The sequence below is a fragment of the Lolium perenne genome, chromosome 3, assembly GCF_019359855.2.
Source record: "Lolium perenne isolate Kyuss_39 chromosome 3, Kyuss_2.0, whole genome shotgun sequence".
Classification (NCBI taxonomy): Eukaryota; Viridiplantae; Streptophyta; class Magnoliopsida; order Poales; family Poaceae; genus Lolium; species Lolium perenne.
In genome coordinates this window covers 341,148,231-341,165,214 of record NC_067246.2, presented here as the reverse complement: position 1 = coordinate 341,165,214, position 16,984 = coordinate 341,148,231, and the positions used below count along the sequence as shown (strand labels likewise).

The following is a 16,984-nucleotide window of genomic DNA, read 5'->3' as shown; positions in this document are numbered from 1 at the left end:
CTTCTTCATCGTCTTCCAAATCCTCGAGATCTTCCACCCGAGGGGACTCAGCGTGCTTGTTCCGAAGTGGGAGAGGCCCTAGACGTTTGAACACGGACACGTTAGCTGCATCCTTCCTCTTTTGTTTACATTCTGGGCAGTTGCCGATTGTAGGCAATCGGCTCATTCCTGAATCCCAGCAGTGTCTGAAGAAGGGGCAGTCCCAGTGCCTATCCTCGTCGTCTTGCTCCCTCGATTTTTCCTTGGCACGGCGCTCGTATTCCTCCTCATCACGATCATGCCGACGATGTCTCCTGGCATCCCTAGCCAGACGGTCTCTATCATCATCGTCGCTGGATCGTCGGCGTTGGCTATATTGACTCACGTACTTGTTGAGGAGGTGATCGGAGAGAGGTCGCTGATATCTTACGTTCCTTACTTCTCCCTCTGTGATATAGCGCTTGCCATTGTGCCGGAGCCGATCGCGTGGAGCGGCCTCCTCTGTGTCCTTGCTACGAGAGCAGCTGCCCTCGTCTCCATCCTTGCCAGAGTGGTGTCCAGGTCCTACCATGTTGATGTTGAACGAGAATCCTGGCTGGCAACCTTCAGGGTAAGTGTACTCCACCATGTTAACGGCGGGGAAGGGGTGGGTGTCGACCTTCATGGCGTACTGGTTGAAAATCAGACGTCCTTGTTCTATCGCCATTTGGATCTGCTGACGCCACACCCTGCAGTCGTTGGTGGCATGGGAGAACGAGTTATGCCATTTGCAGTATGGCTTTCCGTTCAGCTCCTGTACCGTGGGGATTTTGAGGCCTTCGGGTAACTTCAACTGCTTCTCCTTGAGTAAGAGGTCGAAGATTTGCTCAGTTTTAGTTACGTCAAAATCAAACCCTCTGGGCGGACCTGGTGGCTTAACCCATTTGCAGGACACGGGGTTGCCCCCGAGTCCATTCAGCCACCGCTACTTCTTGATCTCCCGCAGCCTTCGTCTTCATCTGCCTCAACCAGGACTACCGCACGCTTGAATTTGTCCTGGTACAAGTCCGGGTGGCGCTGTTCATATAACGACAGTTTCTGAACCATGTGCGCCAGTGAAGGGTAGTCTGCTTGGGAGGCCATGTCCTTGATTAGTGATGCAAGGCCCACCACTGCCAACTCGACTGCTTCCTTTTCAGTCACACGAGCCGAATAACATCGGTTCCTAAGATTTCTGAAGCGCCGAAGTATTCTCGCCACGCTTCTCCACGCTTCGACGTATTTGTGCTAGATCGGCAAGGCCGGACTCGGAAGCCTCCGAGTGATACTTGCATGTGGAACTGTTCTTCCAATCGCTTCCAAGTCCGGATCGAGTCTGGTGGCAACGAAGTGTACCACCCGAAAGCCGATCCTGTGAGGGACTGTGCGAAGAACCTCACACGTAGCTCATCTGCTGCTGAGATCGTGCCCAGCTGTGCCAAATATCGGCTCACATGCTCGATGGAGCTGGAACCATCTGATCCATTGAACTTGGAGAAATCAGGGAGCCGATATTTGGGTGGTAGCGGGATCAACTCGTACTCGTTGGGGTACGGCTTGGAATAGCCGATTGTCCTCCTTTTCGGCACCATGCCGAACTGGTCTCTCGCATGGTATCGATTTGATCCGCGGTCTTGGCTGGCAGGAGTCGAACTCGAAGATTTGCCGGAGTGGCATACTTAACCAGCCATGCTTGCTTTTCCAGCTCGAGCCAACCGCAGGAGCTGAGCTCACGGAGGTTTGTTGGAGTGGCATACTTAGCTAGCCACGTCGGCTTCTCAAGATCTCTGCTGAAGTTCCTCCACCTTTCCGAAGTCCCTGTGTTGCGGCCTGGTTTGTGAGCGCCCGATTGCCGATCGGCACGTATGTGCACGTGTATCCGTGAGGGATCTCCTTAGGCGCCTCGTGCAAGAACTGGTAGTCACTAGGGTCACCACCGATCTTGTAGACGACGAATGCCGGTGTATTCGGCACCTCTGGTGCTGCCAACGCGAATGGCAACGGTGGATTGGACTGGAGTGGTGTCTCTCCCTGGTAAGTCCCGAGAGCTGGTCCTGATGGAGAGTACTGATGCCTCATGATTTCCTGGATCACCCGAAGAGCGACGCGCTCCAAAGTGTTCACCAGGCTCTCAGAATGGCGGTGTAGCGAATGAGCTACCATGAAATTGATCTCCTGACGCAAGGACGCAGTGCGTTCTTCTGACGGGGTGGACAGATCTACTCCATCGAGCGCGCCTTCAGGTGTGAACCCTCTCCACCTGATGCCGTGTGAGCGGGTCCTGTGAAAAGAGCCGATGAGGTCGGCTTCGAGGAGAGCTTTGACATCGTCATACTTCTTCTTGAGCTCCTCGGTCAGATCCTCGTACGTGACTGGAGTGCCGTCCGCCATCTCAGATGTAGATGGCGATGTGGTTGATGTCGAAGATTGTCCCACCGGGCGTGCCAGAATGTGTTGCGGTCAGAAACCCACCGGCGAGCAGCGACGGGCAACACAGGAGAGCCGGGAGCAACTTAGGGCTGCGGCTGGCCCTGGTCCTTCCGAGCGACGGCCCGCAAAGACTCCGGCACGCACGTCCGATGCTGGTGCAAGGGCGTGCCACCTGACCTATACCTGGTCAGGAAGGTGATCGAGATGCCTCGCTTAGTTTCCTGCATGGCATACACGTAAACATTAAATACGAGCCTCGATCGGCTCTCAGGTTGTCCTGTGAATCGGCTCACAGAGCTGATCCACCCATGATTCGCACGAGGTGTACGAATATATGGTGGTCCTGCTTGATCAAGATAAAGATAAAACGATCTACGACGATTTAGGGTTTTCACCGCATAATCGGAACGTCCTACTCGTGATTGGGCCTCGCGGCCGCGCACGGTGATCGTAAGCCGATCCTAGACAGGGCCTAAAAACCAACACGAGGTTGATCCCCGGAACATCCTGTCTAGGGCTAGCAAACTACACCCTACACGCCGCTGGATCCTCCAACCCTTTGTAAGGCCTAACTATGCAGATATTAAACTAATCCTTGAAGAACAAGGAGCAACCATAACGGATCGGATCTACTAAATAATGATCAAGCGGTGTGCCGCCCCTACACCTAGGATAGGTGTAAGGGCGGCTAGATGTCTAAGGGTTGCACGACGATAGCATGTGATACGAAGAACAATGCTAACCCTAACACATCTAAGATAACTACGTTGCTCGCCATCAAAAAGGCTTCAGTACGAGCAACGCATGGATGACGAATAAACTTGTACTGCCTAGATCGCAAGATGCGATCTAGGCAGCATGATGCTTACCCGGAAGAAACCCTTCGAGACAAGGGAGTTGGCGATGCGCCTAGATTGATTTGTGGTGAACGTGATTGTTGTTTATTTCATAAACCCTAGATACATATTTATAGTCCGTAGACTTTCTAACGTGGGAATAATCCCCACCGTGCACGAGACAAACTCTAACTAACCGACACGTATCCTACTATATTACAGATACACGGGCAAACTAGCCCAAACTTTGCATAACAGGCCGATTCACGTATTTCTTCCATGTATATTCTTCAAGCCCATCTTGATCGCGGCCCACCTCTGACTCGGTCAAATTCTGGTGATAACAGGTTGTGCTTGTAGCGCTCGACGTGCAACTTGAGGTAGATAGTCCTCATTTGGGTCATATTTATCACACTATTTGTCATGCAACTTGCTATCAGGGATGAAATTGTGCAATGCCAGGCAAGCAATGATAATATGCTTCTGTGTACGAGGTGGGAAACTAGGCATAGCTTTCAATATGCACCACTTTTGTTTGAGGACCCCAAATTCACGCTCAATGACAGTGTGATAAGGGGTTGCTCGATCTTCTCAGTAAGCGACGGTGGATGTGATGAACACGCGATGAACACAGGGGAGATACACGATGATGAAGTGGATGATAACTTGTATGACGTTGTCGAGTCTCTCGATCGATCCCTGTCGCCAATGCAACAACTCTCAACCCTGCAAGATATTCGCACCCTCCACACACTTGCGCACGTAGCCGCCCACCACGAATCGGTAAATTGCAACCGTCTAATTCCTAATGGAAGAGCAGATCACACAAGACTTTCAGTAGCAAAACTCCAGATCGATGCGAATTGGAGTATAGATTCAATAGAGTTGCAAAGCAATCAACTATGAACTAGGGTTTATCTTAAACGTGGTCTAAACCTAATTTGGGGTCGTTATGGGCACTTATATAAGGGTTCAGGACGACCAGGGGTCGAGAAAATACATTAAAAACCGACCCAGATTGGGATCTGGTCGTGACTAACTCGGACTCGGCCGATCAGGGGGTCGGTCGACCGGGCCAGGGACCGGGTGGTGACCGGGCGTGGGACGGGTGGCTCAGTACACCCGCCTGGATGGCACCGGTGCTGGATCCGGCGGGGCGCCGGGCGCTCCGGCGTGGGGTCCGGTTGGATCGGGCCTGGGACCGGGCAGGCCGGCGTGACGGCCGGTCTGGCCGGGCTGTGCACCGGCCTGGACTTGATCTTCCTCCCTCGCGCATGCCTCTCTCTCCTCCCTCGCGCGTCCATGGGATGTCTTCATGTCCAGCTCCATGTCCAGCTGCATGTTCATCTTCTTGTCCAGCTGCTCCTCTCCTCCTCGTGCGATGCTTGCTCCTTCTTCATACCTGATCATACATAAGTAATAGGACTTAGGCAGTATAAAGTTCTCATCGATCAAAGTATCACTTAGGAACAACTTCACCTGTTGTTTGAGTAGCTTCGCACGAGCTCTTGTCATTGGTCCAATCCCGACTTCATTGGACTTGAACTTCATAGCAGCATCGTCTTCATCTTGCAATGACGGAGGTAGTAGTGTAGTAGGGATGTCCTCATCATCTCCCTCCCCCTTCAAAAGGCGTTGACCTCGACGCTCCAAGGTCTTCTCCGTCATATGGTGTCAAATCAGCCACATTGAAAGAATTGCTGGCACCAAACTCATCAATTGGAAGATCTATAGAGTATGCATTATCATTGATCTTGGCAAGCACTTTGTAAGGACCAGCACCATGAGGAAGCAACTTGGACTTCCGTAGCTTTGAGAACCTATCCTTGCGAAAATGTACCCATACCATATCACCAGGCTTGAACAACATCTCCTTGCACTTCTTGTTCACCCTTGCAGCATTGTTCTTGACTTTCTTCTCTATCAACTCTTTAGTCTTCACATGTATCTTCCGTACAAAATCTGCCATCTTTGATGCCTCCATATTGACTCTCTCATGTATGGGTAGAGGCAACAAGTAAAGTGGAGTAATGGGTTTGAAACCATACACCACCTCAAAGGGACACAACTCTGTGGTAGAATGTACCGCCCTACTGTAAGCAAACTCCACATGCGGCAAACAATCTTCCCACCCCTTCAGGTTCTTCTTGATCATAGATCTCAACAGTTGTGACAATGTTCTATTCACCACCTCAGTTTGACCATCAGTTTGGGGATGACAAGTAGTACTGAACAATAGCTTTGTTCCTAACTTTTCCCAAAGTGTCTTCCAGAAGTAGCTCATGAACTTCACATCACGATCAGAAACAATAGTCTTCAGGACTCCATGTAGACGTACAATCTCCCTGAAAAACAAGTTAGCAATATGCGACGCATCGTCGCTCTTGTGGTAGGCAATAAAGTGTGACATTTTAGAGAATCTATCCACTACCACAAATATAGAGTCATGGCCTCTCTTAGTACGCGGCAAACCCAACACAAAATCCATACTAATGTCTTCCCATGGTGTAGTAGGTGCCGGTAAAGGAGTATACAAACCGCGAGGCTTCAGCTTCGACTTGGACTTGTTGCAAGTAATGCACCTCTTCACATACCTGTCCACATCCCGTCTCATCTTTGGCCAATAAAAGTGATCAGCGAGCATGAGTAGCGTCTTCTCACGCCCAAAGTGACCCATCAAACCTCCAGCATGTGATTCCAGCAATAAGAGCAAACGCACAGACAATTCTGGAACACATAGTTTGTTAGCTCTAAACAAGAACCCATCATGTATGTGATATTTCTTCCATGCTTTACCAATAGCACACAAGCGACATGGTTCAGCAAAATCATGATCAGTAGCATACAAATCACATAATATCTTTAGTCCAGGAATTTTAACATCAAGTTGAGTTAACATCATATTCTTCCTAGATAGATCATCAGCAACAATATTATCTTTACCTTCTTATGATTAATAATGTATGGAAAAGACTCAATGAACTCAACCCACTTAGCAAGATGCATGTGCAATGTAGATTGAGCTTTCAGATATTTCAAAGCTTCATGATCAGAATGTATGATAAATTCTTTTGGCCACAAATAATGTTGTCAAACCTCAAGAACTCTAATTAAAGCATACAATTATTTATCATAGATATGATAGTTTAACTTAGCACCAGAAAGTTTCTCAGAAAAATATGCAATTGGGCGACCCTCTTGCATCAACACACCACCAATTCCAATACCACTAGCATCACATTCAATCTCAAATTGCTTATTGAAATCAGGAAGTGCAAGCAATGGTGCAGAAGTTAACAATCTTTTCAGTTCATCAAAAGAAAGTTGCCGGCGTACAAGACGCGCCCACGACGATTGTGTCGCCGATGCCTCCTAAGGCGGAACCCGCCCGGTTCTGGCCTACAGACGCCGCTAGTCCCACTGTGGACGCCAACTGTCGTTGCCTACTCGACAATACCCTGGAGGAGGGATCCTCACGGAGGGGGGAAGAAGAAGGAGCCATAGGGCGGAGTGCCATCGAGACAGTGGTACGCGGGACCATAGGGCGGAGGGCCTACTGCTGCTTGTTTGAAATTATCTGGACGCTTGCGCGTTGTTACAATGAGTTGTGGTTGTCCCTCTAGGGCTCCCAGGATCCTGCTTATAAAGACGACAGGATCTAGGGTTTACACGGAGAGTCCTACCCGGAATACAATCTTGCCTAACTACGAAATATTACATTGCCGTGCACGACAAGGATCCGCCTATACCTAAACTATCGTACTGGATCCGGCCATCTTCATGGGCTTTGCCGGATCCGACTCCTGACACAGGTCGGGCTAGATCCGACTTCTTATTCCTGAGCGGGATATCTTCTATCTTAATCAACAATAACTGGGTTGCCCGGTAGACCGTATGTCACCACCACCGTCTGTGGGCCACCTAAACTTATCGGGTCTACACTTATGAAGTTTATCCACAATATCCACCATGGCCGTCCTGCCCTTGTAGCATTGACGACCAACAATTTGTAGCGGCGGCCGGCATTTTCAGCACACGATGGCATGGTAGCGCCGCCGCCCACCACCTGTAGTCATAGCGCTTCTTCCAGGTCTCCCAAATGCGCCGAAGTTCCTCTTTTGGAAGAACTGGCTGGGGTATGTGTGTGTCTCCAGCATTAACAAAGGGTCGACCTACCAAGACGTGCGTGCCATTTTTCTTGCAGAATCTGAGGGGAAGAAATCAACTAGGCATACTGAAATCGTTGTCACTGGGCGGCAGGAGCAGTCTCCTACTTTTGATTCCGACCGGCCGGCTTGCTTCTTACTGCAAAGAAAATTGTAGCTTGCGCACATCTAATCAACCAGAAAGAGATGTGGAAAGAAGATTGGGCTACGGGTGCATTGTCTGCATGGGTTCGTTATGCTGACCGTACGTCAGTCTCATGCATTGCCATTCTGATCACGTCACCCACTAAATCTTTCCTTCCTTCTAACCTTCTTCTTAGAAGGATTTGTGCGAAAAGTCCCCTCAGCTGCTAGGTACTCGTCAAAGATCATCCTCCTCCTTCAGCTCACGCTTTACCGCCGAAAAATCATTTGGATCCTCTAAAATGGCCATATGAAAGATGGAGTTCGGAAGTGCTATGAATTTTGAAATTGGTGTGATTATTTCCAACTAATTTTGTTCTCAGTCATCAAATTTCAGTTGTTTTAACTTATGAAGCAAATCTAATGGTTCGGATACTTTTTTCTAGTTGCAACTCCACTTACAACTGAAAAACTTAGTTGCAACTGAAAAATACCTAGTTGCAACTCAAGTTGCAACTCATGTGCACGAATCACGATGCAATCAAACGGTGTAGAATTTGATAGAGCATGAACTTAGTTCTCGGCTAGCCGAGAACTAACAAATCCCTTTTGAAATAGCACTTTTATTTGTTGGTACAACTTCCTTGACAAGCCCTCCTTATTTTTTTAATAGCAACAATCTACTCTTGTTGATTGGCTTGGTCCCTTAGTTTCCGGAAATCATTTCCTCTATGTTTTAAATACTCTAGCTGCTTTGATCTCACACTTCAAAACTTCAAGAAGAAAAGCACTAGTTCGTTTCTATATGTATATATAAATGTGCACACTAAATTTTCACCAACACGGATTACATTCGTGGTCTATATGGAAAACACAACTGTAAATGTACATTTTAGGTTCAAGGTTAACTTGATTCATGCCACTGCAACTTCCACGAGTTGGAAAGAAGATGCAGAAAATAGGCACAATAATACAAGACTGTTTTTTTTCAAGTTCCAGCTAATTGTGGGAACACACGAAAGATGCAGTTTGCCATACCATGCGGCAATCTTCTGCCAGTCACCTTCTACCCATTCATGCCGTCGCTATCCTTTGACCCAAACTAGCATTGGCAGATCGTTGAGTCTTGATTTGTCACTTAACATCCAGCCGTGCACTTTGACCGTTATTTCCAAATGATACTTTAGCTACACTTTTAAAAAGTCATATTATGATTTTTTCGTCATTAGTAAACAAGTATCGTTTAATCTCAGCCGTCCTTATATTTCACTTAGGAAAACGTTTCAGTTTTAGGATCCGTGGAAGCATAAGCCATCAAAATATTGCCTATATATTGCAAGTAAATGTTAGATTTTGTTTTGACTTGCAACTCGGTAGGAAATCATCTATATAGTGTACTATGTATTTGCTACCAAGTGGTTGCAGGCTGGCAGCATGTTAGCTCACTTTGTTTATCAGTTTGGGTGCATAAATAAGGTGGGGCAAACGGTGTGCAGCAAGAGCTAGCAACATGTGCATAAACCAGACATGCATCAACGCAGAAAATCAAACAAAGTATGCACGTGCGCATGGTTTTGCCAACAACCTCAGGCTTTGACCAACGAACACTCAACGCCATCCATCCAAGGAGACAAAGAAGACCCGACAGAAGACTGAAACCAAATTTGCCTCTTCTACCATTCACAGACCCTGCCCGCTGTCATATTTTTCGCCCGATTTACTTTTCTATTTATGCAAAGATGCTTCTCTAATTTTGGGTCCAAGTAGTAGTTGTGCTAGCAGCCAAAGAAGTCGTAGAAAAACTTGAAAGAAAACTAAATCACAGACGAGAGATTACTCTAGATTACTCTAGATTGAGGTCTAGATTTCAACCTAACCTCAATCTACCCCAAGTCAATGCCTCTCATGAAGAGACGCGCATGTAGCGCAGTGGTTGTGCGCGGCAGTGGCCGGCCAGCCCGTCCCAGGTTCGAGTCCCGTTGGTGGCCGAATTTTCTGGGATGGGCTCTGGGTCCCAAATAAAATCCCCTCCACACATATGTGCCACAACTACTAGCTTCTAGGGACACTCAAATTATGTGTGCTGTGTGTATAGTTCTAGAGTCTAACTTGTGCACTAGTGGTGTACGTGTGTGTGGTGTTGAGTTAGTGCATAAGTTCAGATACTACAGCTGTAACACAGATCGAGGGGTCTCAAAAAAAAAAAAAAAAAAAAAAATGCCTCTCATGAATTTTCCCCCTTTTCCAAATCAATGCAGCTCATTTACCACCAATAATATCACTGTATATCTCCCCAGCTACGAATAAAAGGCCAAAAATAATACTGAAAAAATACTTACTAAATTGGATGTCACTGTCTCTTCCACAGCTCCGCCATTCCCGTGGGCTCTGGCTCTACCTTTCCTCTTCTCCCCTCTGACCATCTCTCCCGCCGCTCCCGTGCTCTTCCCCACGACCCACCCCGGAGACGAGCCGCCGCCGCCGTGCGGCCACCGCCCGCGGCCCCACCGCGACCCCGCCTCGTCGCGGCGTCCGCCTGCCCCGCCGCCGCCGCCGCCCCGTCCGCGAAATCTCGGATTTTGATTCGCAAAGGTATGAGCTTTTGGTCTTCAACTGATCACTCAACCCCACCTAACTTCCGCCTGTTTCCGTCTAGATCCGCCGCTCCTAGTCCCCGTAGTTCCACCCGATTCGGCGGGGAATTTCCGGCCGTTCTTGACCATTTCAGCTGTTTCAGGGTTCCAGCTGCGGAAGGGTCTAGGATTGGAGGTTCCGCGCCGTGGGATGTGCGAGGATGGCCGCGCGTAGGCTCGAGTTGCCTCGGAACGCCGCGGAGTCCGCCGTCCGGTCCATCGGCCTCGGCTACGACGTCGCCGCCGACGTCCGCCTCAAGTTCTGCAAGCAGCGCGGCGAGCCGCTCATCGAGCTCGACCGCGATGGGGTTCAGGACATCGTGCTCCCCGGCAGCCTGACCGTCGCCGGCGTGCCTAAATCGATCAAGTGCGACAAGGGGGAGCGCATGCGGTTCCGGTCTGATGTCCTCTCGTTTCAGCAGGTATATATGCTTTCTACCAGTTCTGGGTGTTATCAGGTCGGACATTTGGAAGAAACTATAGGATTCTATGCTTTTTACCGGTTTACTAGCAGGATGCATTTTCTGCCTGCAGCATGTCTAGCCAACAGCACTTATCTCAGACACAGGCAGTCTTCTTTTGATTGGTTGACTTGGATGAGGGGGTGTGTTGTGGTACATAGATGAACTACAGATTTACACTAAAAAATCTCAACCACACATCCGCATGCCAAAGTTTGTCCATTTCCACCTTATAGAGCATGCGTTCAGTTCTGGTCATGTTCAAGTTTTGCAAGAAATTATGATTTATGCGCTGTAGAAGCATGAGATGTACCCTGTTTCGAATGTTTCTATGCTTGTCGATGATATAACATCACTCCCACTCCCGCTGAATGTTGTGTTTCACCAGTATACTCTTTTGTCCACATCAATACATCATGTGTGCTTTTCTAGAAAGCTGTCATGGAAGCTGCTTTAAATGGTCATTACAATTACACATATAGATGGAATGTTTGCTTTCTCTTTACAATGTTTGGACTGGCCACCTTCCTCAATTCATGAATCATTTTGCAGATGTCGGAGCAATTCAACCAGGAGTTATCTTTATCAGGAAAAATTCCATCTGGTTTGTTCAATAATATGTTTGAATTTACTGGATCCTGGCAGAAAGATGCTGCTAGTACCAAGTCACTTGCTTTTGATGGCTGGTGTATCACACTATACACTGTTGCTCTCTCGAAGGCACAAATTGTTCTACGGGATCATGTCAAGCAGGCTGTTCCATCGACTTGGGAACCTGCTGCTTTGGCAAGGTTACATCCAGATCTGATTCTAGTTTTACCTAAAACCATGTGGCAATCAAAAATACTTATGTGTTTCTCTTTTTCAGTAGTCCTAGTAGTGTCTAGGTTTTACTGCCATTTTTTTTCTGGAATTGCTCTGATTTTGTATGATACATTCATGTTTGTGGGTGGATAATTTAGAGCTCCCACATCTTGCAAGCTGTCCACCAGAGCCATTTTTAGTACTCCCTCCGATTCATATTACTTGCCGTTAATATATATGTATCTAGACACATTTTAATTGTAGATACGTCCATTTTAGCATCAAGTAATATGGATTGGAGGGAGTAGTTACAAAATTCATGTGACCACTTGTAAGTAGTGTCATTTTTTTACAGTCAGCTTTGTAAGCATGTACGATTGGATGTACAGTTTTCTCATCAAAAGTCAAAAAACTTGCAACGTCAATCATTTTTCCTAATGCTTTTGTTCATTAATCTGGACCTCAACTTAATTATTTACCTCGCAGGTTCATTCAAAAATATGGGACACATATAGTTGTTGGTGTAAAAATGGGAGGGAAGGATGTAATTTATTTGAAACAACAACATTCATCAAGCTTACAAGCCGTTGATGTTCAAAAACGATTGAAGGAGATGTCTGATAGTAGATTTCTTGATGCAAATGGGCAATCTGACATTAGCTTCAGAGATGCATACGGGAAGGATAAGGTTTTCACCCCTAGCCTCTACACTTTCTCTGTCTTTCACCTATTCTTGCATATTTTTATGTTCAACAGTTGTGATAACTTAACTAGTATCTAGCCTTACCATAAGGTGCTAGTTGTGCAATCCACGTCTGTATTTTGTTTTTCCAAGGAGCTTCAGCTTTCAATCTGTAGAAGTACATCATAGACAGTTCCAAGTTCATTAATTTGAAAATTTGAAATTGAAATATACACCTGCGGTCTGTGCATGTGCCAATTTCCTTAGATAGTAGACACAGAAAGGGCTGAGGCGTTTGCCAACAGCCTTATTCTCGGTTCCTTTTTCAAAGAGGCAAGAGCAATTTGTGCATAGGTTGTTCACTTGAATTCAAATATCACATCTTGATTATATGGCAGTCATATATTTTGGGTACAAAGGGTAGTGGTGTATTTTTATTAGCTCAGTGATTTAAGTTTTCGTGTGCGGTGCAGAGTGATAGAAGAGAGCAGCGACTGAGATTTGTGGAGTCCAGCCCACTAAATTCTTACGCTTCGAAGGAGGTATAGGTCTTTGTGTTGATACAGTTTATTTTCGCTGTTCATATGACAAGTCATATTTATATTACTAGTTCTAATTATCTCAGGATTTGGTAATGATGCCTAAGCGACGAGGTGGAAGGGATAAAGATATGATTTCTCACGGCGAGTGGCTGAATAGTGTTCAAGCAGAACCTGATGTTATCTCAATGTCTTTTATACCTATTACTTCACTATTGAATGGAGTTCCTGGAAGTGGATTTCTGAATCATGCAATCAATTTGTACCTTCGTTGTAAGTACAAATTTTCAACCTTGCAAGCCGCTAGTAATTTATCTATGTCTCACTTCTTACCTATAGACACAAAATATTGAAAGTTTAAACTGCATAAGTATAACGAATAATATTAAGAGAGCCTGCATCTTCTGCACCAGTACTTTAGTTGTCTATTAATGTTGCTTATTACAGAACAAGGTTACGTCTTTGTATTTTTCACTATTATTTTTGCCCTACAGAATCCTTGTTATCGGTTTATAGTTCATGGTAGTGCCTAGAGTTAGAACTTAAGAAATAAACTTCCATTTTCTCTCTATAGATTGTTGAGTGTAAGTTTTCTATAGGCTATTCATGACTTCAGAACCTGCACCCTTCGCTACCTAACGGTTAAACAGAATAGGGAGCTGACTTCTTCTTTACAAATGAAGTCTCTATTGTTTAGTGATTCTATCGAAATGGTGTTCCAGGAGAATATATATTAGAAAGTTTCCTGCTTTGTTCACTGACTTCACTCCCTATATATTTGTGTCGTGCGGAAGTACCACTCTGTTTAGCACATGATCACATCATCATCCTGCATTGGTGATGGCATTGTTAGCGTATAAGCACATTTATGTTAACCAGTATTATACGTATTCAGTTCTTTGTACTGGAAATGTATTTCATCTCTTGTACAATATATATTAGAGAAATACAATGTCCACCGTTGTGGATTACTCCGTCTTACATGTATCTTCTGCGTTAGTAATCATGTTTATCATAACTGCAAAATCGTTCACTATCAATTTGTGTTTCATTATGGATTCTTAATGTCATCAAATTCTAGTCTATGCTAATGAAATAATGAGCTGCAAATGAATTAATAGAAGTGTCACTTTCAAGGAAAAATCTTGACTTGCGTAACATTTGAATTGCACCCTTTTGAGGTTACATGCCATCATTCTACCATTAGTACATAAACAAACATGTGATTGGAGGTAGCAAACAACATCATTTTGTACAACAATTGAAGGAATTGGATGATGTATTCATAACTGGGTGATATATTTGAATTTCATGCAGATAAGCCCCCAATTGAGGAATTGCACCAGTTTTTGGAGTTCCAGCTTCCAAGGCAGTGGGCACCTGTTTATAGCGACCTCCCTCTGGGTCCTCAGAGGAAAAGGCAAAGCAGTGCATCTTTACCAGTAACTTTTATTGGTCCAAAGCTTTATGTTTGTACCAACATGGTATGCACACTTTTCATATCTTCATAATTGAAACAATGTTCATCTTGTATATTTCCTTGGTTTTATTCTTTGTTATATGGAATCATGATCTATTAAATGTGCATTGGAAAATAGTTTCAGGTTTCTTGGAGATAAGATTTATGTGACCATTCCAAACCTTGTGTGCACATAATTTATAGGGCTTATCATTCCATAGACAACATTATCGTTAGACAGTTGATCTTTTTGATGACCAGCTGATGCTCGTAACTCGCAACTGAAGTCAGATCACATACGTAGATAACTACAAACACGGTAAAGCTGAAACTGTGGTCAGTATTTATACATGAGAATAAGATCTATATGGAGGAATAAGATAATGCATTAAACACGGTAAAGCTGAAACTGTGGTCAGTATTTATGAAGATAAATTGGTAAAAAGTAAAGTGGAAAACTCAAGTGTGCAATAGTGAAGCGCAAAAAGCTGAAACTGGAAAAATATGGAGCATAGTAATCTTGTACTAATCCAACCCTGGTGGCATTATCAATACTGGAGGTGTTAATCTATTCTATTTGGGTTTATGTGCATCACAATTTATCATGATGCAGGATTGACTAGCAGTGGCTGTATTTGGTAATGATGAAAATGGCAGTAGTATTAGTAAACGGCATATTAGTGTTACCAGTTGTTAACTTTCAACAGTTCGTATAAAGAATATACTCTGACAAGCAGTACGAAAAGAAGAAAGCAAACTTCTCTGTAATGCAAGCAAATTTTTATAACAGCTTCCAGTGACATATGAGTTTGATTATCATTTTTATGGATTTTTTGTCCATCTTTTGAGCATCTTCTGAAATATGGTGCAGGTTGATGTGGGCAAAAGACCAATTACAGGACTCCGGTTGTTTCTTGAAGGAAAGAAAAGCAACAAATTAGCTATCCATCTCCAGCATCTCTGCTCTCTTCCTCAGATAATTCAGCTTGAGGATGACCCTTACAATAACCAAAGTCCAGAACCATACGACCGCAAATACTTGGAACCAATAGGATCGTGGAAGCGCTTCTCTCATGTATGCACAGCACCAGTGGAGTCAGAAGATTCCTCCATCGTCACTGGAGCGCAGCTAGAAGTGATCAACCAAGGTTTCAAGAAAATATTGTTTCTTCGCCTCACTTTCTCCAAAGTCCTGAACGCTGCCCCTGTCAGGCAGCCCGAGTGGGAAGGGTCTCCGAACCTGATCCAGAAGTCTGGCCTCATCTCGACCCTCATCAGCACACATTTCTCCACGGCAGCCCAGAAGCCGATGCCCCGGCCCGCCGACGTTAATATCAACTCAGCAGTGTACCCTGGCGGTCCGCCTGCCCCAGTGCAGGCCCCAAAGCTGCTCAAGTTTGTGGACACAACGGAGATGATGCGTGGCCCCCAGGATCTTCCAGGCTACTGGGTAGTCTCGGGTGCGAAGCTGCACATGGAGAGGGGCAAGATCTCCCTGCGTGTGCGGTATTCGCTCCTGACAGCCATGCTGCCCGACGATGAGGATACGCTTGATGATGACTTTTAGAACTAGAGAAAGCAAGCGGAATCAACCTCGTCGGCCCCTTATTCTTTTTTCAATGTGCAGCTAACTGTGAGATCCCAGATGAATGGAAGGGTTTATGATTTCCATTGCGTCTGTGCTCTCGTCGTTGGTTTCTGTTGTATACACATGCATTGTGGTTTCCAAACATGTAGGCGTTCAGGACTGAGTGTTCTGTCCGGAATGGAGAGAGAGAAAAATTTGTTGCTGTGGCGTGGACTTGAGTTGACTAGGTTAGATGACAAGACTGAAATTATTTGTATATACAAAATGGAGCATGTAAACTGTTTTTGGTTGTATGGTACCGAGCGCGTCAATCTTTCTGTCTCACTACTAAACTAGTGAACTCTGCCCTGGGTGTTCTGCCTTTGCCTGAAGACAGAAGAAATTGAGTTGTGCGCTGAAGAGGTAATCCATTTAGGTATATTACGATATTTTTGTAGCATTGAAAGGCATTTCTACTAATGATTTTCGTTCTGGGTTTTTTCTGTTTTAAAATAATTTGATATGTGTCTGCTTGTCAGCGTAGGTCCCAATCATGGGATGTGACGTTATGGCAAAAGATTTATGCGAAGTTCAAAAAAGTTAAGACTTTTGTACAAATACACCAGGGTGAACTTTTATTAAACAATATGTTAGCATAGGCTCTGCATGAAAAAGATAAAGGGAATTGTTGCCCTAGAAGTAAAAAAACGTATTTCTAAGTTGTTCCACATATTTCTTGTTAAGGAATTTGTTCGACATGTCGATCAAAACTAGTACGCTCAGATACGTAATTATTTTTCGGATGTTCGATTTTTCAGATTTTCTGAAATAGCTCTAGGAGCACTCAATTGAGCTAGTTCTAGTGGAAGAAGGCGAAGCTCGTTTGATCGCAATTCTTTTCAACCAACACTGCAAAAATGACCATCTTCAATCAACACTGTGAAAAAAAAAAAAAAAAAGCATATTCAATCAACATGGTCACATCCAGCCCTACAGCGCCTCTATGGGCTGAAGCGGAACCTCCCCTTGCTGCTCCCCGTCGGTATTTCCATAGATGCAAGTAGCGACGGCGCCCCAGCAGAGACAGGTCCCGGGGAGGAGGATCCAGGCGGCGAGCCCGGCGATGAGGGCCTTGCTCGTACCCTCGAGAGCGGTGGCGAGGTAAACCACGAAGCCGGCGAGTGCGAGGACTGTAACCGTCACGCACAGCAGCAGGCCGCACCTGCTTTTCTCGTCGGGCTCCGCCGTCGCGACGATGTCGATGTCGGGGTCAGGGTTCTCGACGTC

General features: G+C 45.6%; 1 protein-coding gene across 1 annotated transcript; it reads left to right on the top strand.

Moving 5' to 3' along the window:
- The first annotated feature begins 9,914 nt into the window (after positions 1-9,914).
- LOC127346010 (MACPF domain-containing protein At4g24290) lies at positions 9,915-16,011 on the top strand. Its single transcript, XM_051372543.2, has 8 exons — positions 9,915-10,144; positions 10,290-10,607; positions 11,199-11,437; positions 11,937-12,138; positions 12,606-12,674; positions 12,758-12,944; positions 13,989-14,155; positions 15,002-16,011. Exons 2-8 carry the CDS (start codon positions 10,347-10,349, stop codon positions 15,695-15,697), a joined length of 1,821 nt encoding a protein of 606 aa, XP_051228503.1. The 5' UTR covers positions 9,915-10,144; positions 10,290-10,346; the 3' UTR covers positions 15,698-16,011.
- Positions 16,012-16,984: the final 973 nt, after the last annotated feature.

What these genes read in the sequence shown, in the direction of transcription:
- LOC127346010 (XM_051372543.2), top strand. Translation starts at nt 10,347, where the DNA reads ATGGCCGCGCGTAGGCTCGAGTTGCCTCGGAACGCCGCGGAGTCCGCC. An exon ending in AATCAATTTGTACCTTCGTT is followed by an intron (nt 12,945 to 13,988) that starts GTAAGTACAAAT and finishes AATTTCATGCAG; the next exon opens with ATAAGCCCCCAATTGAGGAA. An exon ending in TTTATGTTTGTACCAACATG is followed by an intron (nt 14,156 to 15,001) that starts GTATGCACACTT and finishes AATATGGTGCAG; the next exon opens with GTTGATGTGGGCAAAAGACC.